Source organism: Lepisma saccharinum, chromosome 25 (assembly GCF_977018435.1).
Source record: "Lepisma saccharinum chromosome 25, izLepSacc3.1, whole genome shotgun sequence".
NCBI lineage: Eukaryota > Metazoa > Arthropoda > Insecta > Zygentoma > Lepismatidae > Lepisma > Lepisma saccharinum.
Genome location: NC_139253.1, coordinates 10,040,563 through 10,068,274, shown reverse-complemented (window position 1 = coordinate 10,068,274; position 27,712 = coordinate 10,040,563). Strand labels below are relative to the sequence as shown.

At 34.6% G+C, this 27,712-nt stretch overlaps 1 protein-coding gene across 1 annotated transcript in view; it reads right to left on the bottom strand.

The window, feature by feature from the left end:
* The window catches only part of RyR (Ryanodine receptor), a 283,432-nt gene that overhangs the window by 57,122 nt on the left and 198,598 nt on the right, over positions 1-27,712 (bottom strand). The window contains exons 50-63 of the mRNA XM_083112077.1: positions 26,801-26,925; positions 25,529-25,729; positions 23,799-24,077; positions 22,526-22,837; positions 21,378-21,518; positions 20,185-20,354; positions 18,264-18,432; positions 14,367-14,501; positions 11,314-11,479; positions 7,401-7,524; positions 5,694-5,895; positions 2,126-2,244; positions 1,396-1,506; positions 70-172 (exon numbers count right to left, since the gene is read on the bottom strand). Coding sequence (XP_082968203.1) covers positions 70-172; positions 1,396-1,506; positions 2,126-2,244; positions 5,694-5,895; positions 7,401-7,524; positions 11,314-11,479; positions 14,367-14,501; positions 18,264-18,432; positions 20,185-20,354; positions 21,378-21,518; positions 22,526-22,837; positions 23,799-24,077; positions 25,529-25,729; positions 26,801-26,925 — 2,357 coding nt within the window. The remainder of the gene's footprint in view (positions 1-69; positions 173-1,395; positions 1,507-2,125; positions 2,245-5,693; positions 5,896-7,400; positions 7,525-11,313; positions 11,480-14,366; positions 14,502-18,263; positions 18,433-20,184; positions 20,355-21,377; positions 21,519-22,525; positions 22,838-23,798; positions 24,078-25,528; positions 25,730-26,800; positions 26,926-27,712) is intronic.

Here is a 27,712-nt window from a genome sequence, read left to right as displayed (position 1 = left end):
ATTTAGTGAGTAAACGCACAAATATTCAAAATGTACATACTCAAGTAACAAGCATGAAAGGTGACTTACATCCTGAAGATTTTGTATCGTGTGGCCCAAATCTTCACATGTGTTGTTGAAGAATGTCAGCATAGATGTTCTGATGAATTCTGGACAGTTCTTTGTTAATGATCTGTAAAAGAAAGTTAACATAGTAACATTCTTAAAACATATATGCAAATACAGTAAAATAAAATAGCTCTTGAAAACAGTATATAAGAAGATAATTGTGGATTTAGGACACATGTAAGGAGAGTATTAAAATAAACTCTGTGGTGCAACATTTCTCTTAGGGCCAATGTCTGCAAAGCAGCTTTTTATTGAGTGATGTATGGTCAGTTGCATAAAGCCCCATTCCCACTTTTTATTAATTGACCTGAGTTTGTTACTTTTGGAGTGTCCACAGGGGAACAATTGGGGTACCAATTGCACAACAGAAAGAGTGTTGTCTTAGTGTCATAAATTTGCAAACTATCTAAAGATTTTTCTACCCCTATCTTTCACCTCCATTGTTCATTGCAGTGCTGTTAGGGCAATGGCCTTGCTACCCTCACAACTGACACATTTGACACTAGCACAAATGCTTCAAATACAGAGGTGAATCAGTAATCATTGAGCTGTGTGAGGTCTCTAAGGGAGTGTTAAAATTAACATGCATAGAAATTACTGTATAATTACTAAACAGTTATTGCGGATAAAGAACTAACACGTGTATGTATATATTCACCAATACAAAATATTACTGGTATTAATAGAGTACTAATAAATAATTGCTGTACCAATCAAATATAAAATAACTTAATGTTTCATTGAGAAATACAGTGATTATTTTCCTCCTTAATCGATGTATGTAACCAATTTGTTCGCTTTAAAAAATAAACCATGTACAATATAGGTAACTCTAATTTCAAACGGAACATATAAGAATTTAAGTAAAGTTAAGTTCCTTGGCACTGCGCCAAGAAGGTACGTTTAGGGGAGCCATACCCATGAAAATATGGGTCAACGGATGAATAAAGATTACGATTATGTGGGGGTCAGACATTTTGATGGTAATGTGAACAGCACCATAAACCAGCTGCCTTTACCCCTCAGGGTTTCCACCAGGTACCCATTGATTTGAGGCTGGGTGAGACCCAGAGCCGCTCTATGCAGAGACAAGGCCAGAAAAATTTACAACAGATCATCCACCCTGGGAATTGAAACTGGGTCTTCCACATGGCAGTCAGACACCCTACCGACTAAACCACCACATTGGGTTATTTTTTAAAATTTGACTGCATTACTACAGAAGTTATTGGAAAATTTTAAAATAATTTGTAATATAAGCTTATGTGTGGAGTACATGAACATTACCTTGCATCTATTCCCTTCACTAACACCTGCAGGCATCTTACTGTTATACGGAGATCACTTCCAAATGCTGCTAAGCGAGACCGAAGGAGATTTGCCAGTTTGCAAAACAAGCTGGAAAAGATTATAAGACTCTTAATTAACAGTGGGAAAGTTTAAGACATAATCTATGTTCATAGCAAGAGGATGATTCAATTTCACTTGTGAACAAATATTTTCACCATCTAATGACACACTCACCATTTACAATGGGCTGTGTTTAATATTCTGAACTTATATTTGCTATATTGCACGAAAAATAGCACAAAATAAAGGTAAAACTTTGTGGTCATTAATTTAAAAGAGATGTACAATTTTCTTTTCAGAAATATATATGACTCCAAAATACATTGCAATAATTTAGCAATTTTATATTTATTATTTCATTAATATTTTTGAGAAAAATAGTGTTTGGTTTGTCATTACTAATGTTTGTTGGTCTTAATTCAGAAAGAGAGAGAGAGAGAGAGAGAGAGAGAGAGAGAGAGAGATCTGGCACTTTGAAGCTTTTGGTTGCTCCGAACTCTCACGATGGGATCAGTGGTAAAGGTTTCCCAACAATTCAAGACATAAAAGCAAATGCGACAGCTGATTTGTAATTCATATGAAAGGCAGTCAAAATAAGTGTGTATTGTGAGTGAATTGAGGGAACTAATTGATAATACCTTGTATAAAAATGATAAATGATGCATACCTGGCAACCATTTCCTTCTCCTTCAGAGATGCAGCTCCTACATTGTTGGTGGCTGTTGCAACAGCAATGAAGTAATTCCTGTGAGTGCTAAAATATTTCTCCATTAGGGGCAACACAACCTGAAACAAAAATGTGTTGAACTCAGTTCCCAACCATACATAATACGAAGGTTAGGGCGTAAGTTATGGCAACTATTTTATTTTGCAAGACAATCTGAAATATATTATTATTATTATTATTTATTTGTTCAGCACAGGATACATTTCCCAATTATATCTAACATAATACACTGTGAATAAATAACAAGATAGAAGAGAGAAAAAAAGAATACATGAAAGTATGAACGTCTATGTACACAATATTTACATCAATTTATGAACTTATTGTTATTATTATGGAAGGGGCGGTGTATGGTATTGTGGAATGTATGAACAATGCAGTTGATGTGTACCAGGTATAGGATAGGAAAGAGAGCAATTATCCTTTAAGATAGCATCGTGCCACATGTGTTTATAGAGCATTACAAGAACAAAAGAGGTGCATGCTACGGTAGGACACTATTCGCCACAGTTTCCACCAGCTGTCTGTGGCATTCTCTGGCATTTCTTTCCTGAAGAACGATTATTTTGATACACAAATGCTGTTCATACCGTGGCATGATGGTTGACTAAACAATGAATTACCACTGTCACCTGTAAAATAACCGTTCATCACATGGCCATCTAGTGATGCATCAACATAATACGGGTGTCATATTCTCTAGGACATACAATCATATTGTGGGACCACAGTCATAGGCATGCGCAAACCCTGCGATTGAGGGCGGGGGGCAACAGCATTGAGGAAAGTTTAGTTGGGAAAGAAAAACCTACTTTATCTCACTGTTTTAGTTTTATTGCACCCATCCCCATCAGACCGTTTAGCAGTAGTACTTAGTTGTTCTTACTTCTCTTCCTGGTCATTTATAATGCAGTACAGAAAATAAATTGCGACCAAAGCGAGCAAAAAAAATTTCAGATCCAAATTTTTGCAAACTGAAAACGGTATTGATTTAATAAGTTGCAAAAATTTTCATGGAGCACCATGGCATTCTTTTTTGCAATTTTTTTCATTTAGACCATTCAGCATTCAGGGGCCAACCCCCGCTGAACTTGACAAGACTGCAAGAATAGTAGATATTGCGAGTGAAGTGAGCAAGAAAATTTTACGAAATGTATCTCTATTTGTATAAAATTTGAAATTGAGGGGCCAATTGGAGCTCTGTGCCCCCGCTGCAGGTGCTGTTAGCCGTCTGGAAGAAATAATGCATGAAAGATGTGAAAACTAATTCCATCTTGAGTATCCTTCTGTCTGGTACTCTTAGATTCGGCTAGTCTTGCTTTCCTTTACTTCAATGTTTGCCCCCTAAAATTGATTTCCGTCCAAGGTGACCCCACCCTGTGATTGCACCACTCCACCTCCTTCCTCCGTAATTGCTCTGAACTTTCAGTTTCACAATACTTCATTTTCTTTAAGAGTATAATATCATTATTTTCCTGTAGTTTACGGTTATTACAAGCATAAGAAAACAGTTTTTTCTTTGTGACGTTTCAGGAGAACACACGCTCCTTTCATCAGACATTTATTTTCATTTTGACTAAAGATACAGTTATAGCAATGGTTAGTAATTTTTAAACAAAAAGAATCTGTTATATAATGGATGTTGTCAATGTTACATTGTTGTAATATAGCAACTTAACTGTGAAAAAAGCAGTCTATTTTATTTTTATTTTAGATTTTTTTTTTTTTTTTTTTTTTTTTTTAATTATGAATCCCAAATATCATCAGGTAATTCAAATTCATCATTGTTTTCACAAAGTCTCTTGATGTTTTCTGTTACATTAAATTTTAAAGATGGTGGCTTACTCCATTTGTGAAAAAGAAAACTCCACACTGGATCTATGTTACCATTTTCATTATTTAATTTATTCCAGTGTTCTTCTGCAATGAACGAGGCTTCCCAGACATTCAACTCTGTGTTTCCCGTTAATCTTTTTAAAACCCTTCTCTTTTTAATCAAATGCTTCTCTTCGATGATATGAGTTGACAAACCTGTTCTTGGGTTTAGATTTATAATGTCCAAATCATGTTCGTGCCATCTAAGAGAGAAATACAGACAAAGATGAAAAATCTGTTGAAAAGAAATTTGTGTGCATTCCATTCCACAAGGGATTCTCACATAAAATTGCAAAAATTTTTAGAAGTTTTAATTTCAAAATTGTTTTTAAATCACCAAGAAGTTTGGAATGTACATTTAATGAATTCAAAATGAGAAACTCGCTACCAGATGTGGAAACCACAGGAATATATAATATAAGTTGTTCATGTTCAAAAGATTATGTGGGACAAACAGCAAGGAAAATGGCAATTAGATGGCACGAACATGATTTGGACATTATAAATCTAAACCCAAGAACAGGTTTGTCAACTCATATCATCGAAGAGAAGCATTTGATTAAAAAGAGAAGGGTTTTAAAAAGATTAACGGGAAACACAGAGTTGAATGTCTGGGAAGCCTCGTTCATTGCAGAAGAACACTGGAATAAATTAAATAATGAAAATGGTAACATAGATCCAGTGTGGAGTTTTCTTTTTCACAAATGGAGTAAGCCACCATCTTTAAAATTTAATGTAACAGAAAACATCAAGAGACTTTGTGAAAACAATGATGAATTTGAATTACCTGATGATATTTGGGATTCATAATTAAAAAAAAAAAAAAAAAAAATCTAAAATAAAAATAAAATAGACTGCTTTTTTCACAGTTAAGTTGCTATATTACAACAATGTAACATTGACAACATCCATTATATAACAGATTCTTTTTGTTTAAAAATTACTAACCATTGTTATAACTGTATCTTTAGTCAAAATGAAAATAAATGTCTGATGAAAGGAGCGTGTGTTCTCCTGAAACGTCACAAAGAAAAAACTGTTTTCTTATGCTTGTAATAACCGTAAACTACAGGAAAATAATTCTATCATGCAAGCAATGCGTACATACAAGAAAAAGAGTATAATATCGTTTAATAACGGCGATAAGAATACTCTATCCTAAATTTCTGGTTGAAAATATAATAATAAAGTGGCATGGACATCTGGAAGAGCACCAAGAATGACCACATCTCCCCCTTAGAAATTTAATGTCAACCTAAAAGTATATTTTCACATGTATAATTTGATTTCAGTCAGAGAAATTTACAATAATTATTATGATGGGGATGCAGGAATGCGACAAAATCAAATTCAAGGGGTGTTTTTTGAGGGGGCAACACTATAATCGGCGTAATATGCCTCATGGAAAAATACTTTGCTCGTCCCTCCATAGAAAAAATCTGCCCTCCCCCTTGCCCCCCCCCCAATGTGCATTTAATATTTAACTTTGAGAAAAATATAGTTGATATGACTTATGCCCCAGCCCTCTTACTGATACTGGTTATCTTGTTATGTCACGTAATACATATCCTTGCCTTCAATAAAAGCAATTAACAGTATGAACAACTTCAGGAAGCAACATAGACATGCTCACCTTTGAGAAGAATTTGATGTCCCTGGAGGTAGTTTTGAAGCTGTTTCTCCTGCTCAAAGTACTGGACGGTTTCAGAAGCTTCATGTTGACTGTGGCTGTGTCCAGGTACTGGATGAGCTTCTCCAGCAGTCTGTAAGCGAACCTCAATTCTGGGGGGGCAGCAGTAGCTATCTGCTCAGCGTCAGTTCCTCCACGGCTAGGTCTAAACAAAATAGAGAATTTAGTTATAGCGCAGTCAATGAAGCACAACAAAAAAGGCCAATGTCGGGGAAAATTCCGTAAAAGCTGAATTCTGGTCAGTTGTTAGAACACTACTAGTAGTGCAAAATCACAAAAGTTCCCACCCCTCCTCATGTTGCTTCTCCCCCCCCAGCACCACCCAAAACATCAATTTTGCAGACTTAATTATTGACCTATACCTCCGTAACCAATGGTCATAGACAGATCCTTTCTTCGTCTTAATCCTCATTAGATGGGCTACAAAAGAGATTCTGTTTATTTTTTTGATAATGTTGATTGTGTTGCCGTAATTTAAAAAAATAAACTTTAAAAAGTGAATTTTTCTAGTACTTTCTGAAGTTTTTGCATTGTAACTTTTGAACAAATTAAATGACAAGAAATTGTTTCAAATATAAGTTATAGCCTAATTTATAAGCTTTAAAACGATATAAGATTTAATATATTTTAATGAAAGATGCACCATAAAATGTGTCTCCAAATGGAGGACAGCACCAAAAAAGTGCATCTTTATCACAGTCCAGCGGTTAAGTCCGGAATCATTGACTTTCGATAAAAGCATGAGACTTGGTAGAATCAATTTTTATACCACTTAAGACATGTTCAGTTGAATAGCCAATCTGCGTGCTGATGGCCACTATATTGAAAAGAGTCCGCCATATTGGATATTTTTGATTTGATATATCTTGTTAACAGTGGCTTCAGGATTATTCAGAAATGCTCCAAATAGTGTAAACTTTCATATATATTATTAAATCTATTTTTGTAAAATAAAAATAGTGCTTTTGCAGAAAAACTCACTATAATACTTTACGTGAATAACTGTGAGTTAAAACTCTTGAATAATTCTCGAACTATACAATAGTATTGTATATTTGGTAACATTACGAAATGTTTGTTAGAAGACTTTAGACGAATTAAACCCTTAAAATACTATTTTTTTTTGTATTTGTAAAATTACCTTAAATAACATTTTTAAGAGAAATACAATATATATACAACCAATTTGATTTCTGAAAATATGAATGAAAGGAAAAAACATTCATTGTAATTGATGATACGAAATAAGTGTAATTAAATAGAACTATGGACACTTCCTGCTAGAAGAATCTGCTGCACACACTACATAATTCATTCATTTTACTTTAATTCTGAGGTCAAAAACAACAAGTGTAATATATCAAATTAAAGATAAACGTTTACGCTACAAATTTTGTTTGGAACATTTTCTTCTCAGATGCCTAGTTTATTAGCAAATTAATGATTAAGATAAAGCGATTAGTGAAAAATATGATTTTCTTTTACTAATCCGTGATTAACTACTTAACGGTTGCTCCTATCTAAAAACATAAACTAACCTTAAATATAGAACACATCTTAAGCTTTCATTTGAAAAAAGATAGTATAATACATATATTTGTATTATATATTATTTAAATCCATTACAGTCCTAGACTATAACTTGCCTACCTGTGCAGTTTGTATCCCTGGTACTGCAGGTACTTTAGCAATTCCTGGGACCTCTCTCGATCCTTTCTCTTCTCCTTGTCTGTCAGAAGGTCATACGGGACGAGCTGTGCATGCACAGGGCCACCTGGGAGAAGAAACTATTAATGAATCAATCTGCCATACCTCAGATACAAATGACTGAAAGCTCTATCAATGTAAAGTTGTTCATATATGGGATGTAGATGACAACCAGGATGTTAAAGTAGCTGTCATTTAGTCACTAAATCTATTTAATGATGAAGTGCATCACACCAAATGGAGCAGAAGGAAAGTGAGTAAAGCATTTGCATCAATTTTAGGATATTTGGACTCCATGAAAGTGTCTGCTGGTGTTCTGCAGAACACTTGGATTATAGTATGTTGGTTAAATTTTGAAATGAAACTTACTTATAACTAACTAACTCTCTAGCCTTCTTGAACCCGAAGGTTCATGGCTGCAGCAACACGATCTATATACTCTTTTCCATCCCTACAAATTTCCTTTAGGTCCATCTCAACATTATCCCTCAATCTTCGTCTTGGTCTACCTATTGGTCTCTTACCACCAGGTTTCCCAACAAGAATCCTGTAAACTCCTCTTTCCTCTCCCATTCGTGCCACATGGCCTGCCCACCTGTCATCTTGCTTTAATTATTCTAATAATATCTGGGTCCTCCTCCGTAGCCAAGCGGGTTAAGGCGTTCACTCGTCTTGAGATCGTTTGCTGCGGGATGGCGTAGGTTCGAATCCGGCTCTGGTTGGAATTTATTCGGCCTACGTATAGGGCCAGTGGCAACCCACCATCATGTGGAAATTGGGGAGCTTCGAATGAGTAAGCGTAATCCGGTCCCGGAAACCTACTATAATGGCTGGGGATACGTCGGGCTGACCCCCCGACTATTCCAATACTGGGTGCAGATCTCCATGCTTAGAGGTGACGAAGGAAAGCGTGGAAGGAAGACTGGCAGTCGGTAGGTAAGCCAAGGCTCTTCAGGGCTGTTGCACAAAGGATTATTAATAATATCTGGACATGAATACAAATTATGTAGTTCTAAATTATATAACCTTCTCCACTCACCTGTCTCCTTATCCCTTTTAGGTCCAAATATTTTCCTAAGGAGTTATTTTTAAATACAGTAGAGCGTCGATTATCCGAAGTAATTGGGGGACATGGGTGTTCGGAAAACTGGTTTGTTCGGATAATCAAACTGTACATGTTTATTTGCCAAAAAGAAGTACTGTACAGTAAATTTATTCATAAAAACAGGCATCTCTTTAAGTATTACAAAGTAACGTACAAAGGCAACTTTAGTAGGAATATATAGTATGTGGTACAGTTTATTAAACAAAAATATGTACATATTACATACGCATTTTGCATGAACAATACATACACCGGCAGAAGTGTGCTGATTGTTGAAACACAGCGACTGGCGGCTTGGCCGGTCAGCAGCGCCTTATGAAGGCCCCATTAGAAGCAATGTTCCGCCAGCGGTGGCTCAGTGCGGCGACTACTGTGGGAAACTTGGTTTGGGAGTGAGGGGGATGATGGACGGTAGGGTGGGAGAGTAACAGGTGTGAGCGAGTACACAGTTCGGTTAAGCGGTCGTTCGGTTGACCGACGTTCGGATAATCGACGCTCTACTGTACTCTCAATTTATGTTCCTCTTTCAATGTAAGATAAAAAGTTTCACATCCATATAATACTACAGGCAAAATTACTGTTTTGTATATTTTAACTTTTAGTTTCCTAGATATTAAACGAGAAGACAAAAGTTTATGAAGAGAAAAGTAACATGCATTTCCTGAATTAAGCCTACTTTTTATTTCCTCTTTAATATAATTTTCATTTGTTAATATTACTCCTAAGTATTTGAATTTGGAAACTGGTTCAAATGAGTTGTTATCAATAATTAGATTTTGATTATTACCTAACACTTGGTTTCGGCCTGTAAGCATATATTTAGCTTTCTCTTTGTTAACTTCCAAACCTATCTCTTTAGCAGTTTTGAAAAATATTTTAGCATTATTCTTAATTGTATTTATATCATCCCCTAATAAGTCTACATCATCTGCATATGCTAACAACTGAGTCACACCGTTTAATTCTAGTCCTTCGTTAGTTTCTTTTACCTTCCTAACAGCATATTCTAAGGCAAAATTAAAGACCAATGGAGATAACGCATCTCCTTGTTTTAACCCATCATGAATTGTAAATTTGTCAGACATATTAATATCCACACGAATTTTACTTTCTGTTTCACTGGTGCATACTTTTATCATATTAACAAGCTTCTTAGGTATTCCAAACTCTACTAATACATTATATAATTTATCTCTTTCGACTGAATCATATGCTTTTTTTAAAATCAATGAATAGGTGATGGACATTTTGATTATATTCCCACTTTTTTTGAAGTATGTGTCTGATGTGAAAAATTTGATCTGTAGTTGATCTGTTACGTTTAAATCCACATTGATAATCACCTATAATTTCATTAGCATACGGGGTTAGTCTTGCTAAAAGAATGTTAGATAATATTTTATATGTTGTTGAGAGTAGAGAAATTCGATGGTAATTATTGCTTGATACTTACTTATAGTGAAAATAATATCAGTTGAAAGTGATACCAATTCAGCGATAGTTTACAAGTTCACACAAGATAATTTTCAAAATGTGTGCATCAGGGATCAATATGAAATGTTTTCCTGATAATGACATAAAATTTATCAACTTGATTGGTCAGACCATACAACATGCATAGAAGAGGATATAAAGGATTACAGGATCCTTATTGAGAAACCTAATAGTAAGAGACCCATAGGACAGACAAAACAAGCCAACCTTCATGGTGGAGTAGTTAGCACAGCATGCTACAATGTCAGGGGTCCTAGGTTCGAATCCTGGCCTGGGCATGGATGTTCCTTGTGAGTGTCCCTTCATCAATGTCATCATATCATCACACACCCTTAGCTTAAAGTTGCAGAAAAGTTACACTAAATGACAAAAGTCAAATAAAAGTCAAAACAATGACAATATTAAGATATGAAAGTAATAGGTTCAGATAGATTAAACTTGCCCAGGATAGAGACAGATGGAAGATTTATGTTGCTCAGGATAAGGAATGGCAGAGCTTGTTATATATCTGTACAATTCAGTGAGTTTCGCTTTGAACAAGAACTGCATATTGAGATATTTACTTAATAAAAGTAGGGCATATGTTTATCAACACAGAAATAACAAAATGATGACATAGTGCATCAAATTATGGCCTATATATAGATATTTGGATCGATAATATCAATAATTTTACCAATACCCTTGCTCGAAGTGAGAGGGAATAGAGGGGAATGTTATCTTCCCCAGGTAGCAAAATTTTCACAAAGCATTCACACAGCTGTCTCAATGTTACCACACTAGCCCCAAGGCTTGACCAAACACCTCCCCAGCTAGCAATTTCCACTTCAATCACTGACCAATACACTAATGCACCGATATTGCCCAATACTGATAGGGTATAAATTGAAGGGCTCGGGTGTAAAACATGGTAAGTGACATTTTGGTTATTTTTGAGTTACGAAGTAAAATGTGCCATCCTTCAATTTTCGAGTGAAATTGCCATATCATACAATTTGCATTGGACTCAGTGAAGCCTTCTGAAATTGGTAAACACAACACAAAAACAATTAATTTACAATAGCTTCAAATAAGTGTTTTTCTTAACGAACTCAGAAATGACCAAAATGTCACTATGTTTTACACCAGAGCCCTTCAATTAACCTATTCCATCACTATTAAAATTAAGGTTATAAACTAAAATTACAACCCCCATAACTCAGGACACAATCTCAATTTTCATTTTAAAATCTACATATGCACAATATCAATATTTACCACAGGCAGACAAATCCTCCTTCTTCTTCTTGGCCCAGATGTCATGAGCATTCTCTGCCAGCCTTTCAGCCATGTTCTGCATTTCCCTGCTGAGAGTGAGGTTTGTCATGTCCACAGGTCGAGGGTGGTAGTTAAATGCATTGCTCGATTCTCCTCCACCTCCTCCCTGTAAAAGGGGAACATGGCTTATATTTCCGAAGATACATTTTGCTGTGTGTATATATTAGGGATGAACCGATACGAAAGAGTTTCTGATACTAACAAGACAACATAAAATCTCAAATGTTGAGAGTATTCACTATTCTAAAATAGAAAAATTTTATGAAGAACTCAAATATTTAAACAATCTCATTAATTATTGCTTATGACCAGGTGAAAACAATGAGTTTTGCCTTAGAAAAAACTTTGGATTTAGACATTTACTGTACAAAAACTAGTGTATATGGTCTGTAAAATTATTGGCAAATCAATTAATAAACTAATCTGTCATTATTGGCCAATAATGACTAGATAACAAATCGGCCTCATCCCTAATGTAAGGAGTGATTAGTAAAAGCATTTAAGGTACAGATTATTTGCAATAAACCATTTCCATTAAAAATTCAAATTATTAAAATCTTTCTGAAACATTATTATATTATTATAAACATGAAATTAAAACAGCAATATGTCAAGTCACAAAGATAAGCATTTTGTAGGGAATAACAAATAAAATAATGTGGAAAAATTCTACAATGTAAAAGAGTGAAAGTGGGGATATACTGATTTCAGGAAGGTGAGACATTTATTGTACCATGTGGTTCTTTTCATTTGCACTCTTACTAAGCTGGATGTTACAGGTATTAAGCCAACTGTCATGGTCTAATGGTGAGATATATTATAAATGAATGGGACATATGTATCTTACCCTATTGCCAGGATAAATGTTTCAAGTGGTGAATGTGTGACATATTAACAATATGCATCATGGTGAACTGCAGTAAAATACTGATGATACACTGCATTGAAGATATTTCCTATTTTGTGTTTCCTTTTCTTTGTGAATCTTTTAAAAGCTTGTATAGCATCTTCTGTTTGCACTTGTCTACAGATAGTTCAGTTTTATAGCATTTGGTGGCACTGAATTGCTGTGGCCAGGTTGTTTGTTGCACATTAACCGTGCTTCCCAGAAGTCACTGGTGCATGGATTCATGCTTCAGAATTCCAGTATTCAACTATGTCCACCAGAGCTTCTACTAGATAGCATCATTTTGAATCAAAATGGCTTTGACGCTTTGAAATTTGTTGTTTCTTAATATCAATTATGTAGGCAACACAGGGAATGTCATACTCTGATTTTGTTAAACTGAGCACGAACAAACTGTATCTGGACTTACAGTATCTTGTTACCTTAAATATTACTGCAACTTTGCTTGCATGTAATATAAACTAAAATGTACTGCAAGTCATTGAAGGAGCCTGTTTTGCTGGGCTGTGTTTTTCAAATTATACCATTTTTATTTGTAGTTAACATTTAAAATGGGAGAAGAAATAAATACCGTGAAATAATTTTTAAAATTTTCTCACTATCTTGCTCTAATGAGCATGAAAATACATATGCTTTCAAAGTCATTTGTTCTGGCATGAAGCATCGCAAAATTGATGCAAATGCTTTACTCACTTTCATTCTGCTCCATTTGGTATGAAGAATTGGATTTAGTGAATAAATTACAGCTATTTTAACATAATGGTTATCATCTACATCCCATATATGAACAACTTTACATTGATAGAGCTTTCAATCATTTGTATCTGAAGTATGGTAGATTGATTCATTAATTGTTTCCTCTCCCAGGTAGTCTTGTGCATGCACAGCTTGTCCCCAATGACCTTCTGACAGACAAGGAGAAGAGAAAAGATTGAGAAAGGTCCCAGGAATTGCCGAAGTACCTTCACTGAATTTGACATATTTGTTGACCAGTCAGATGAACACTAGTGAATTCTGGAAAGCCTGAAATGTGCGTTCCCGATGCAATCTATCACTTCACTTTCAGCGTACATCATGTAGAGTCTATGGTTCCATTTCCCCCATTACCATTCCCTTTTCATCTGGGTCAAATTACACATCTAAACAGACAGCACATAAAAACAGTGATTTTATGATCCAGTAAACATATGATCAAACCAGTGCCATCAAGGCATACAAAACGGAATGACTGTCAATCAAATGAAAGCAAAGAAGTGCCAACATGGAAGCTTTCTTCTTGAAAACACAAAGTTCATAATTAATATTTTCGCGAAGAAAATGAAGCACAAAAATAGGATACATTCTATTTGGCAGTAGCCCTGGAAATACATTACTTTTTTGAACAAAACACACAAGCAACATAAACATGCTCTTATGTTAAGCATATCACTCAGAACAAGAATAAATGATCATGAAATTAAGTTCTGAAAAATATATATAACAGTTCAAATTGACATTCATGTTATATACAATTATGCTTATATACAACATTACTTAAATGAGTGCATTTATTTACAAATTTAATTCTCAGAGCATAATATACATAAAATACAATTACGTATGTTACAAGACAACACATATATAACATCAAAGATTTATAATAAAAGAGTTAAATGTACATTGTAATCTTCGTCATGAACAGGACTAAGTTAAAACTAATTTGCAGTTAAAAATTTAATAACTTGACAATACACTAAAATGCTCAGTTCAAAATGGTTGAAAAGCATTTAGCCATGTAATTTTTAACCTGAGTGTTTTAGTATCTTCCAGTGTCATGAAATTTTTAACTTCAAAATAAGTTTAACTTCTTCCTGATGAAGACTAATGCTACACCACTATGAGGTACATTTAAAGTTCTTGTGTTATAAATCAGTTAAGTATTTTGCAACACTGAACATTGTCTACGCATGCATACATAAAATTCAGTTAGTGTTTTGAATGATAAGAGCCAATTAATTTCAACATTGAACAATGCATGTAAAGGATATATATGTACATGTTATTCACATTTTATATATATTTTTCATCAACTTAATGCATGACATACCATGCTTGCCTTGGAGGCTCTGCGGTTGGACTGGTTGCTGGATGGAATGTCAACTTCTGAGTGCTCAATGTTCCAGCCGAGAGCAACTAGAGCCCTTATGGACTCTCTCACAGGGTCCTTGTAGCGTTCCCTTTCCTGCAATACAAAACAAAGATGTGAATTAATAGTTGCAATGTAAGATATGTATGTGTGTGTGTGGATAAAAGGAAGGAGGGCGACAAGGGATAAATATATTATGACAAGAATTGTCATATGGCATAATATCATATCATTTTGAATGTGGGTGCAGGGAAAGATATTTAAATGTTCACGTATAAGGTTATACCTACTCGTAGTGGAGAGAATTCACAATGGATGGCATGCCAATGCTGAAGGTAGATATTGCTCCTTACCAGTAGTATCGGATTACACTGCTAGATGGCAATGGTCATTTTTCACTATTAAAATGTACTTCCTCCAGTTAAGACTAATCTGTCTGTCAATTAAAGTCATGATCAATTGTATTATTGTTCAAGCTTCTTTGTCTGTTGTTAGGGCCGAAGGCTATCAAAGTATACATTTCTTAACGTTTGAGCCCCAAAAGGTTTGCTGTCGCCTTATGCACAGGGGTGTTTTGGTCTAAGGGTGATTTTACAGGATGCCGTAACTTGCCCATATAATATAACATATACAGCGTGTTACGTTCCATGCAGTTATAAAAGTGTATAGTCAGCTATATGCATTAAATGAGCATCAAGGGGTCCTTGATACACACACTTAGATATACAGTGCTCAATTAACGAGGAAAATAACAGTAGAGTTTCTTGGGTCGAACGTGGTGTACAAGGAAGAAGAAGAGAGTTGTGTTGGGGTTCCCGCAAAAAGATGGATGTCATGGTACTTGGATGAAAATATCAAGTGGTATACATGTCGGCGATATTTGCTTCCGCACGTTATGCATGTGGTTGTGATATCATGATCTTCAATTTTGGATGCTCGAAACACAACTTGCCGTAATTGTAAGTCGTGAAGGATCAGCTGATTGTGATATTGAACGATAAAAATAGGTAGGCCTAATGTTCGCATGATGTCTCCCACGCTTTCCATGGAGGTAAGCAATTGTGAATTCATTAATGTTGCACAAGCTCATGTCCCAGTACTTAAAAAGGTAGATCTGTCAAATTTAACGTCGACCACCTAAGCATGCTCGCATGTGTATTGTGAGAAGAAAAATAATCGCGGTCGCTACTTTCTGGAGCTCATGGTACGAGAACAATGGCTAGCAACGCCATTACATCGAAAGTTGCATTGTACTGAAATTACGAATAGAAAACACGTTACATTTGTTGAGAATAGATAAAGCTTGGTGCATATGTGATCGTATGTAAAATGTTTCTAGAATTTAGGCTTTGAAAAAGCATATTTTCAATTAATATTTTTGTGTCAAGGTCACATGACCATATATGGGCATACATATGGTTAACACAGAGATTGTATGCTAATCGTTTCCAAAGGTTGCAAATAGGTAGATGACCATCATTGAACTGATTGTTCAAATAAAAACTAAAATCAGTATTAGTTTTCACTTAATGTCATGAGTATTAAGGGCAATATTGCCAAATTATTAGTATAATTTAAACAGATGAAAGAAATTCTCACTGGTCATAGGAAAACAGCTGTTCTGTTTGTTCTATAATTTCCCATGTATTCTTTAACATTGATGAGATTCTTAAAGTAGGTCATTGCTTATGAGCAACCGTTGTGAATAATGACTTTGTAATAAATAAGTACAACTATCTCTGAATTCTATTTCATCCCGAATATGTGTCCAAACATCAGTAGTAATTTTCTTGCTTGTGTGAGTGTATATTAGCATTTTTCCTTACAGGAGGGGAAACTTTGGAAATGCTGGTCATCAAACAGTTGTATTAACTTAGGGGAGTACACACACCCAACCGACAGGGGAAATGAAAAGTAAAGCTACCTGTACTTATGTTCAAAGCTGAGTCATGTTTACATTTAGATGCACCACTGCATTAACTTTTGTTGAATCACACACTAATAAAGGGGTATATCTGAAGTAAAGTCTTAGGTGCAGATCTGGTATCAAGTGATATTGTTATTGATATTGGTTCAGTGAGAAGTGTGTTACAGTGTTGCAATTAAATGACATCTTAAGTGCTGTTGGGGTATCTCTACATGTAGTATTTGGTTAAATAGGAACAGGATATAAGTTAAATACATATTCAGTTCGAACACTTCCTTTATTTGCATGTATATATTTGAATAGTGAACAACAAACAGTATTTGTTATATCAGCCAATTTCAGTCATAATTCTCCAACCTGCATTTTAGCGCTACGAGGGATACACACGAAAGCCAGTCTGAAAGCAAAAGTTGAAAGTTGATGTTTGTAGGGAATATATGGAACCGGAGCTGGGGTTTTCGTGACGTTATTGTGTAAGGGTCATCCTCACCTCTGACGTACCATCTCAATATGTACAGAGTGGAATCTCAATTTTACGTTTTTCAGGGGACCAAGGTGAAAAGAACTTAAAATGCGGGAAAATGTAAAATCAGGTAAAATGTTATATTATTTTGCTATGTTGGAACCATCAAGACTGAATGTATAATGTGTAGAGGCATGCATATTTCATTTTTGACGAAACCCCAAAATGTTAAATAACACATTGTAATGTTAATTTTGCATGTTTCTGAATGGTGTGAGGTGCATTTTCCCACCCTGTTTTGTCACGAAATGATGCGAAATAAACTGCAAAATGCGAAATAGACTCTTAAACATGAAATTTAGATTTTATTTCCCGACATGGCACTTTCTGAAGTTATGCAATTCACAGAAAACTAATTAAATCTGCTGTAAATATTTGAGAAGCAAAAATAGACCCCTTTATACAGGAATAAACTTAATACTCTAGTAACTACATAAATGTGCTATTAGAGGGGATATGTTTATTTTGTGCAATAAGTGGTTTTCAAATCAAATTTGTGATTATAATCACAATTTTAAAACCAAAATGTCATTTTATATGCCGTTTCTCTTCAGATTTTTCACCACTATAACACCGAAATTTTATTTTATTCACTGCTTTTGAACCCGAAATTGACTCTTTTGTACCAAAATATTTTTTATTTACCTCTAATAATGTGCGAATGTATCTGTGTGTGTGTCCTAAACATTCAACTACCCAGAAACCCAATCTGTGTTTATATTACATAATTCAATTGAGTTGAGCAGTACAAGTAGATACAGGGCTTAGTTTGGCAGGAAAAATTCATTGATTTTCTTAGGCAATATTAGAGTTTAGACTCTATGTAACTTTAGTATTCTAATAACCAACTGTTATTCAAGAGAATAGAGTTTATTCAACATTCTTCAAAATAAATGAACAAAAATAGACTACAAGGGCATTTCTATAAAATATCTTGCATCAAGATGCTGATTCATGAATAGAGTGGAATTTCTTTTCATTCCCAAATCCTGGCAGGAGCAAACAACACTTCATTTTTTTGACTTTCTTTAGATGTATTTTCAAAGCTGCCCGACATTTTCATTACTTTTTCACACATTGATTATTTCCATGAATTTTGCAGTCTTAAATATAACAGAAATAAATAAATAACAACATATCAACAGAACAAGCTTGTAAGGATTTTTTTCCCAGATGCTGATGAATCACTAGTAGTGAATATTCGAGACAGTAAATTTATTAATTTACAAGGTGGAATTATTTAGTGCCTTATTAATCATGTAATGCTTTTATTAGGCTCAATTGCTATCCTTGAACTTTTTTGATGTCACATTACAGGCATGTATAAAGTCTTACCCAAATTTCATCTCTGTAGTAACATTTACAATTAGACTGAACAAATGATTTCAGTTGATCTTCCTCTACTCACATATTCATTGAGCATGCCATATGGCTTAAGACGAGGATGTGTTTTTGAAGAATCAGACCACTGGTCCCCATGTGTCCATCCGTACTCCATCTTCCTGCTGGCCCAGGCATCATGGTAATGCTCCGAGAACTTCTGGACCACTGTGTTGAGGTCATTGTTCAGGTTCACGCTGGAACATATGCATAACTTTCATTGGTAACTTTGCAACTGGTGCAGTCTATTTCAGGACAATTGTGTCTAAAGCAACATAAAGTGTATAATGTGTTGAACAGCCTTGTAAAAAACTACTTCCATAATTTACATTTCTGTTTAGGTGAGTTTTATCAAGTAAAAATGGCACAATGACAGCCATTTGGAACTTAAAAAAAGATTAGAAATTTGATAATAATTCTTTGAAATATTGTTCAAAATTAAATAAAAGCTAATTTCAAAAAGTCTATAAACACATGCCATACTTTCTTTAAATTATATGAGATACTCCTTCATATCTACCTAAATGGGACTTATGCTAATTGAAATAAAGTCAATAAATATTCAGAAAAAAAGTATTTGCAGAACAATTATTAAGAATAGGGTAGTTGTGCAAATAATGACAAACCTAAATCTTGAGTGTTTGTGCATAGGTCACAAACTATGATATTCCATTTTATACTGGGCACGTGTAAAGACTAAAGATTCTAAACATTGTTGATCCAGAACAGGCACATAGCCAGAGGGAGGGCTAAGTGGGCTGAAGCCCCTGCCCCCCAAATCCTACAAATATCTCATTCAAATAGTGTATAGTGGTAATTAATTTTACTTCCTTAGTAGGATTAAACATTAGATCGAAAAAAGTTTAGTGTATAATAGAGAAACCAGGTTATATTTTTATATTCTACCATTTAATCCAAAGAATTAATGGATCCACAACTCTCAAAATGTATAGTTTTCTTTGTAAGAGGTCACACATTATAAACTTTATGAGTAAAATTTGGCCCTAATTTTTAAAGCCTTTTTTAACGGAGTGTGTAAAAGTTAGTAACAATACAATAACTATGAATTTCAGTACACTAACTGTACAAAATGTAAGAAAAATAATGGACAACACTTGTGTTGGATATTCACTCATACGGTAGATCAAGTAGCAATGTCTCTCAATTTATATAATAATAACAATAAATTTAGATTAAAATTGTTTTATTTTTAATAACTTATAATAGTTATTATTGTAAAATGACAATAATAACTGTGGTAATAATTATTGTCATTATTATTTCTACTAATCAAGTTTTATTAGTGGCCTGCCCCTCTACAAATATTTCTGGCAATGCCTATGTTAATTAGGGATAAGCCCTCCCTCCTCCAAATAAAATCCTGGCTACGGGCCTGATCCAACATGTATCTCATGTCTGTAATGTTTTGTATTAAAAGAATAAACATAAAAAAAATTGTATTCTTTGGACTTAAGTGCTTTTTCCCGAACCACTTAGAATTATGAACCCAAAAGTTGCAGGCAAGCAAAGTAAAAATAAATAAAATAAATAAATATGCACATAAGAAGGTGATCACAGCTAAAGCATAAGCATAACATATAGCAGATCTGCATGTACTACGTTTCACTAAATCCATTTAATTATAACACTCCTTAGATTTATCTTAACACCACTGTATGTTTACATCTTACCACACTGACATAGGTTAACCATTCCGAAATAGTTCAAATTTCTTAGTATTTATATTTCATATCACTGTTTTAAGTATCAGAAAGGAAGGTATTTAGCTTGTATTGTAATTATAGACCAATGGATCAAGTAAGGTTAAGGTCAACATAAAATGCAAATTTTCAAATCGTGAAATGTTAATTTTGGCAGTGTACCACATTGCTTTCATGTTTATTATTCCAACAAATCTAAGCATCTATCCCATGTTCATGCAGACTCACATGGATGTGTCTATTGGCTGTGGATCATATGGGCCATCGGGCTCCGAAGCATGCTTGCCTCCGTACATATCCTCATCCATGTTCTTGGGGAGAGAGTAATCAGGAGGCAAGGCGCATCCAATGGCTGTCAAGCAAGGCAAAGCCTTCCCGAACAGTTCTGGGTCATAATCCTATGAAACATGACAAAGGAGAGAAATAGTGTTACAGTCACATATTTTTCAAATAAAGTGTCATCTATTTTTCAAGGAATAAACAAAAAATATCAGTATATAACTCATCTTTTTCGATTTATTCAAACAAGAGTACCTTAGATTGGACACATGTGCCTTTGCTTTGGCAATTAATTCAGATCAAACACATAGTTTTGTTGCTAAAAAATAACAAATACAAAGTGAAATCATTGAAAATGAACAAAGATTTCCAAACATTGTAACATGAATAATTCAAAAGAAATGGTGACCAGTGCAGATAAGAAGTCAGTCACTACAAAGTATCTAGTCTGACCATTTGAAGTAAGTTTTGTTCATTGATAGCAATTCAACTTAAATAAATTATGAATAAATTGTTCAAGACTTAGATATTGTATCAAAAACAATAAACAATTTTCTTATTGAAAATTTTACAATGTGTTTGTTCATCAACTATGTCTAGCATAGCATGCTATGAAGTCAGGGGGTCCTAGGTTTGAATCCTGGACAATTCATGGATGTTTCATTGGCTTTGTATCAATTACTTCATTAATTAACTGTAGTCATATTTAGTCAGGCGGCAAAGGTTTTCTCCTAACAACTAAAATACCAAAAGAAACAAAAATCAATTGTTTCTTCATATTTTTATGTAAATAACAATATCCTAGATAATTCAACTGTGACAAAGATGAAACTTAATAATAAATTATTAAAGTCAGAAACTAATTACTTAACCAAATATTTAACTACATCTTCAACTTTCTTTTTCTTATATTTTCTTGTGATCTATTGATTGTTTATTGGTTCATATTTCTAGTCAATTGTTCAACTGAAAGTATGACCTTAGCATTTGCTTGGACTATTGGAGGCTGTAACCTACATTTGAACCTATAGTATTCAATGGTATCAGTTTAACTGAATTTCTGTTGTAACCTAACTTTACAAAACAAAACAATGTGGGTTTGCAGTAGCAGTTTGAATCATAGGGGTAAAAATGTAACTAACCATTTTGGACAGAGAATCAAAGATGTTGCTGAACAGCATCATGGTCAGTTTCTTTTCTTCCTCACTTGCAATTCCGTAATTCCCTTGTCCTGATGTGGATCCATAGTATTTGGCACACCTATCATAGTGTAGTGTCAGAAGCTGGAAAAATAATAAAAATAAAAAAATAAATTTACACAAACCAGAAAACAATACTTTCAGAAGGTAGAATGAAAGTCTTAAAATGAAATATGTAGACTTTCCTTTACAAAATTCCAACATTACATTTCTAATACTGTATATTGCTATGAAATCTTCACCAATACAAATAAGTTACAGATACAATTTTGGCAACACAATTAATCGATATAATGAAGTGAATGGTTCATTCACTTCCTTAATTTATGCATGTAGCAAGTGACTGTAATGGGGTTCAGGTTAGAAAAAAATGGTTATTCAGAAATTTACTACATGAAACTAGGATACATGAATTATATATTTGTATCCATAAAAAACATAAAAGAAGGCAGAATTTTGCCATCTTTTACAGATTATGTTGCAAGATATACAACTTGTATGTTGAAACATTGACGATATTAAACAATTTTCGAACTCCGTGATGGTGTTGTGGCATTGCCTTGCAATCAAGGAATGTCAGGTTCGATACACTATATAGAGGTACATAATGGTTCAGATACTACTTTAAACTGTATGTCCAGTCTTAATTAGCCTGTCTGTTCATAAAGTGGACTTAAAACAAAGACACTGAATACTAAAGATTTTCAGCCACTGAAGAAACTAATTTCTTATTTTAAAAGAATGCAATCCATGCACTGATAATTAAACCAGCAGTTCAATATCCAACTTAGCTTATTGTTTTACCTGATAAAGTTTATTGGAAACAGTTACAGTGGAACCTCGATTTATGTATTTTCAGGAGACCAACATAAAATGTAGGAAAATGTAACATCTAGGAATATTTTGTAACATATTACACTTTTTGGACCATAACGATTGAATCTATAAAATGAGAAAATCTAAAATCTGGGAATGCGAAATTAGTTTCACTGTAAACATTTCAATATCTGCCAGAAATACCAATAAAGTAAATATCTAACTCACAAGGCATACACTATTCTTTAATTAAGTTGAAACATGGCTTTTCATACCCTGAGAGCAACAGTGGTGTATTCAGAGAGCCTGGAAACGTCAACGGTTAGTTTTCTCAGCAGCTTCAGCAACATGAAGGGCTGCATCTGGCTAGTGAGAGCCACCAAGAAGTCGGACACTGCCTCCCTTTGCCCCTTGGTGAGCATCTTGTTCTTGGACAGCCTGTACACCGTGTGAAGCGTGGCATCCAGCAGACTGGCATAGTTGTCGGCCTCATTGTAGAAATTGGAATGCTTGATGAGGAGAGGCAGGATGGAGTTTCCGATATATCTGTTCATTGCTAATCCCATGTCAGATTCATAGCCATCGTTCTGAAAAAAAACACAAAGTATTTAAAAATAACTTATTCACCCAAAGGAACAAAGACATATTGCTTTCTAGTCACACTTCAAAACTTTAGAAACCATGCAATTTGCATATTTGTTTGTATCAATATCAGTCTTGCAAATATCAATTAATCTGCATAGACAATTAAGTGAAAAATGCAGGCTTGACCAGGACTCAAATCCAGATCTCTGGCACACCGTGTCAGAGCTCTGTCAAGGCAACCTTGGGTTTGACCGATTTCTTGCTCCCTCTGTTTTAAATGTGCAAAATTGTCTTTGTTAGTGACACTGCCTTTGAAACACTGATAACATCAACGGTCCTTAGATTCCCCCAGCTTCAAGCTTCACACAGATATAATATTAACATTTATGGTACTATCCAAACCTGAATACTTTCCATTTCTTTATAAAGAAAATAATATGCCAAGCTGCAAACTACATGTTTTATTTCAGAAGACAGAAAAAACAAGAACAACAAAAAAAAAAAAAAAATGAGTCAATTCACAGACCACAACATGTGTGAAAAGTTTCCATGAACATATTTGAGTATGAGAATTTTCGGAACCAAATATTTCTAACATATACTACATAGGAATTTAAGTCAAAAATCTCCTGTGTGTGCCAAACCAATTAATCAGTCAAATATTGCAAAGTAACAAGAAGTAAAATAAATGTGTGTTTGTGTAAGTGTTGTCTATATCATATGTAATGGCTCAGTATAAGGAATTATGTGATAATATCAAAGTGTAGTTTTGAATTTTAATTTTAGCTATGTTTCCAAATTATATTTACACTTTTGTGTGCATTAAGCGACACACCAACATGCAAATCAATCTATCCCTTCTATATTTTTTAAAAAAAAATTAAAACCAGTATAATGAAGGCATTTTAACAAATTCTCAATAATACATATACTGTTAACATTTTCTAAAATGGTGAACAGTACCTTATCCAACATTGTAGCTGTCCTAAGATCTGGTAGGAAAGCATCCTCAAGGATTCTGAAGAACAGTTCCTGCTCCTCTATTCCGTAAACTCTCTCAAGGAAGAGGACAATGCTCTGCTTATGTCCAGGAATGAGACCTGATGGCATGTCGCTCTTTGGACGCTCCTCGCCGACTGCTGGGGTGTACAGGGTGAACCTCAAGCTCAAAACTCCCTGCAAGTCTTCCAGCGGAACAAGGGACCTCAAAATAGCTCTTGCTCTGAGGGATTCGTTCTTGTTCTGGAAAAGGTAGAAAAAAATTACATGTTTATCAATTCACATATACCAATGAACATATGTATTTACGCATGTATAATGCACATGCGCACCATGGTTTTTTATGGGGAAAAGAGACAAACAGTTACATCTCCTATATAATGTGCAATTCAATTCAGGTTCAAGAGATGACTTTCTCAGTTGTAGGTCGTAAAGCTGTTGCTATGCCGATCAAGAGCGAATGACATCGTACCTATTCAATGAGTCACCTGTTGCTATGTGGACAAAGAGGAGAATATAGTCTTGTGTATGTAATGAGTCACCAATGCATGCCTCTTCTCCCCCCCTCTCCCTCCTGTGTTTAGCATCCCAAAGCTTTCACTTTTGTAACCATCTTGTTTATTCTGTAGTAGAAGAAAGACAGATCAAAATTATGTTATGGATTTGCAACACCTAAGAAGTTATTTTCTATTATTTCTTGCCCGACAAATACCAGCGATTCACATCCTGTGTCATGGGAGGTGCATGCTTGAATACTGCCAGAACTGCGCCGTTTTTCTGTGTGTCATAAAACATTCCAATACAAAGTGAAAAAATCATGGGAAATGACCATTTCACTATATAGGTTGTTTTTTTTAAAAAAAATATTATTACTAAAGATATCCAACCTGGTAATTTGTATTTGCACCTGTTGATATATATGTGTCATACCTAGAGGCACATATTCTTGGTAAATAGAAAAGCAAAATTTCAGTACAAAAACAAAGTTGATTTCGGGTTCAAAAGCGGTAAATAAAATAAAATTTCTGTGTTATAACGGTGAATAATCACATCAAATGTGCTATATAAAATGAAATTTTGGTTTTAAAATTGTGAATATAATCCTAAATTTGATTTAAAACTGCACTTATTACACAAAATAAACTTACCCCTTTTAATAGCACATTTATGTAGTTACCAGAGTATTAAGTTTATTCCTGTGTAAAGCTATCCATTTTTGCTTCTCAAATGTTTACAGCAGAATTAATCAATTTTCCGTGAATTGCATAACTCAAAGGATACTTCAGACTTCAGAAAGTGTTGTGTCGGTATATAAACGGTAAATTGCGTGTTTAAGAGTATATTTCGCATTTTGCAGTTCATTTCGCATTATTTCGTGACAAAACAGGGTAGAAAAATGCGCCTCACACATTTCAGAAACATGAAAAATGAACATTACAGCATGTTATTTCATATTTCATGTTTTCGTCAAAAACGAAATTTGCATGCCTATAGTCATACCCAGTGACATAGTGAAAACATGCATGGTTTCATGTTGGCAGTCCAAATTATTCCGTACGTAATATGCACAACAGTTCTGGGGGGCAAAAAGTTTGGAAAAAGTGTGCATTTGTACATGAGTAAATATGGTAATTATTATTCTTACATATGCATGACATGACCACAAAAAACAGGAGAAAGTCAATAATACATACCTGTGCTATGACTGAAGAATCGGGAGCACACCTTCCCAAGAGGTCAACCAATGTGCAGTAGAAGCAAAGGATGGCAGCTCCTGTGTCGATGTAGTCTTCATCATCCTCTGACTCTGGGAGAGGGTGATCAAACTGCAAGTTCGGGATTTGGCCCTCAGCTTCAGCCATGGCCTTTCTCTGGGCACTGATACGCTCTGACATCTATAGACAAAAAATGTAAAATGAAAAAGTAGAAGATTATATATCAACATCTGAAGTAAGCTACACTTAAAGGCTCTTATTTCAAACTAGAAAAATATTAAAATCTCAGTGTAAATGTGTGTTGAACATTTGTGGTCTTACCCATGAAATGTGCATGAATGTTATGAATTTATAGGAACAGTTAAGTAAAAACTGATCCTAGAAAACTGTGATAATTGAAAGTCTCACAAACCTTTCACTTGACATGTTAACATTCCACAAAATAAAATTAAAAATTACACCATCGGTGAATAGTACGCATTAAATTTAAAAACTTTTTGAATACAAGATTCTTTTGTGAAAAATAAATTATTGAAGTACAAACAGCATATAAAAAGTTCTGAACTCTATTTCATGCATATCTAGTGGAATAGAAACAAAGTACTGTTATTTTTTTGTACAGTTTTGAAACAAAAGAAGTTGCATGCAAATTTCTCTCCATTAAAAATGTATAGCAGTATTTTTTTGTAGGCTATGCTAAGCTTACATTATCTTCCACGGAAGTCTGGAAGGGAGGCAAAGGGGGGGCCACGACTACACCGTGTAAAATTAATGTCAGTCTAAAATTATATATTTTCACACATATAATTTCAGTCAGTCATTTATGTTAATTATTGAAAAGGCATTGCAGCGTTTAAAATGAAGGAGTGTTTCTTGAGAGATAATGCTATTATGTGAGAAAATATGCCTTGTTTGACCCACTCTTTCTTGAAAAAAAAAAATACCTTACTTGCCCCTCCCTGAAAAAAATCCATGCTTCTAGTGGGTCATCCAACCTGTTAGCTTCAAAGTGCAAGTTTTTACTATCCTCCCATTTCCTCTTTTATGTTCACAAGTTACAACAATAGCTTTGTATTTTCATGCTGCTTGATTTTGATATGGAAATGCTGCATTCTTACATTTGAAGCAAAGTAGACAGATGTTACAATAAATTTTTCCTCAGGTTTACTTTGATAGTTTTACATTTATAGAACACGAATTATACTTATCACATGCACAATATAGTATTAGAAATAGTAACTATTTTACTACCTTGTTAGCATCCATAATTACTTTCAGCAAGCCTTCTCCTTCCCCTCTCAGGGCTGGACCCAAGCATTCTGGTCGTCTGATCAGCAACCTGATGACCAAGTTAGCATTTTCCTCAACACTTTCACCTGGAAAGAGATTTAAAAGATCGTGAATATTTAAGAAAAAAAAATGTATCATAGAGTTAGAACTGCCAATCTAAGTATCACTTTAAGTAACATTACTTGAGCCAATATCACAAAAAAGTAAATAAATTTCTTCTGGTTCAAACCAACTGGAGTATATGGCTCTACCCTGGCAACCATGAAATAAGGCAGGTGAGCAGAATTATACTAGAAGGACAGGACAATGCAAGACAGGGTCAAGAATCACTAGCTCCTGTATGTCTAGCATACTGTGTTACGAAGCCCAATCAACTTCCCTCCAAAGGGAAATACAGTGGAACCTTGATAACTCGAACTTTGGGGGGGGGGGGGGGGGAAGAAAAATCGAGGTATCAAGGATTTCGACTTACCAAGGTTCGAGTTATTAAGGGCCAAAATCGCCGACTTCGAGTTATAGAGGTCTAAAGTGATGGTTACATACACGGCAGGGTGGGGGAGTTCAAGCCCCGACACGATTGTTGATCACCTGCCATTGTACATGTGCACCCTACACTTCGACTTATTGAGGTCTGTGCGACTAAGACTTCAATTTATAGAGGTGATTAGAATTTAACTTAGACTCATAGAGGTTTTTATAGTCTACCTTCGAGTTAGTTATTGAGCTCGAACGGCATCTCATAAACTGTACAAAAATTTGTCTTATCAAGGTTTAATTCGAGTTGTTGAGGTAAAACTAGTATTGAGTGTTATGGACAATTCAAGGGGATTACAAAAAAATGACTTATCAAGGAATTTGAGATGTTGACGTTCG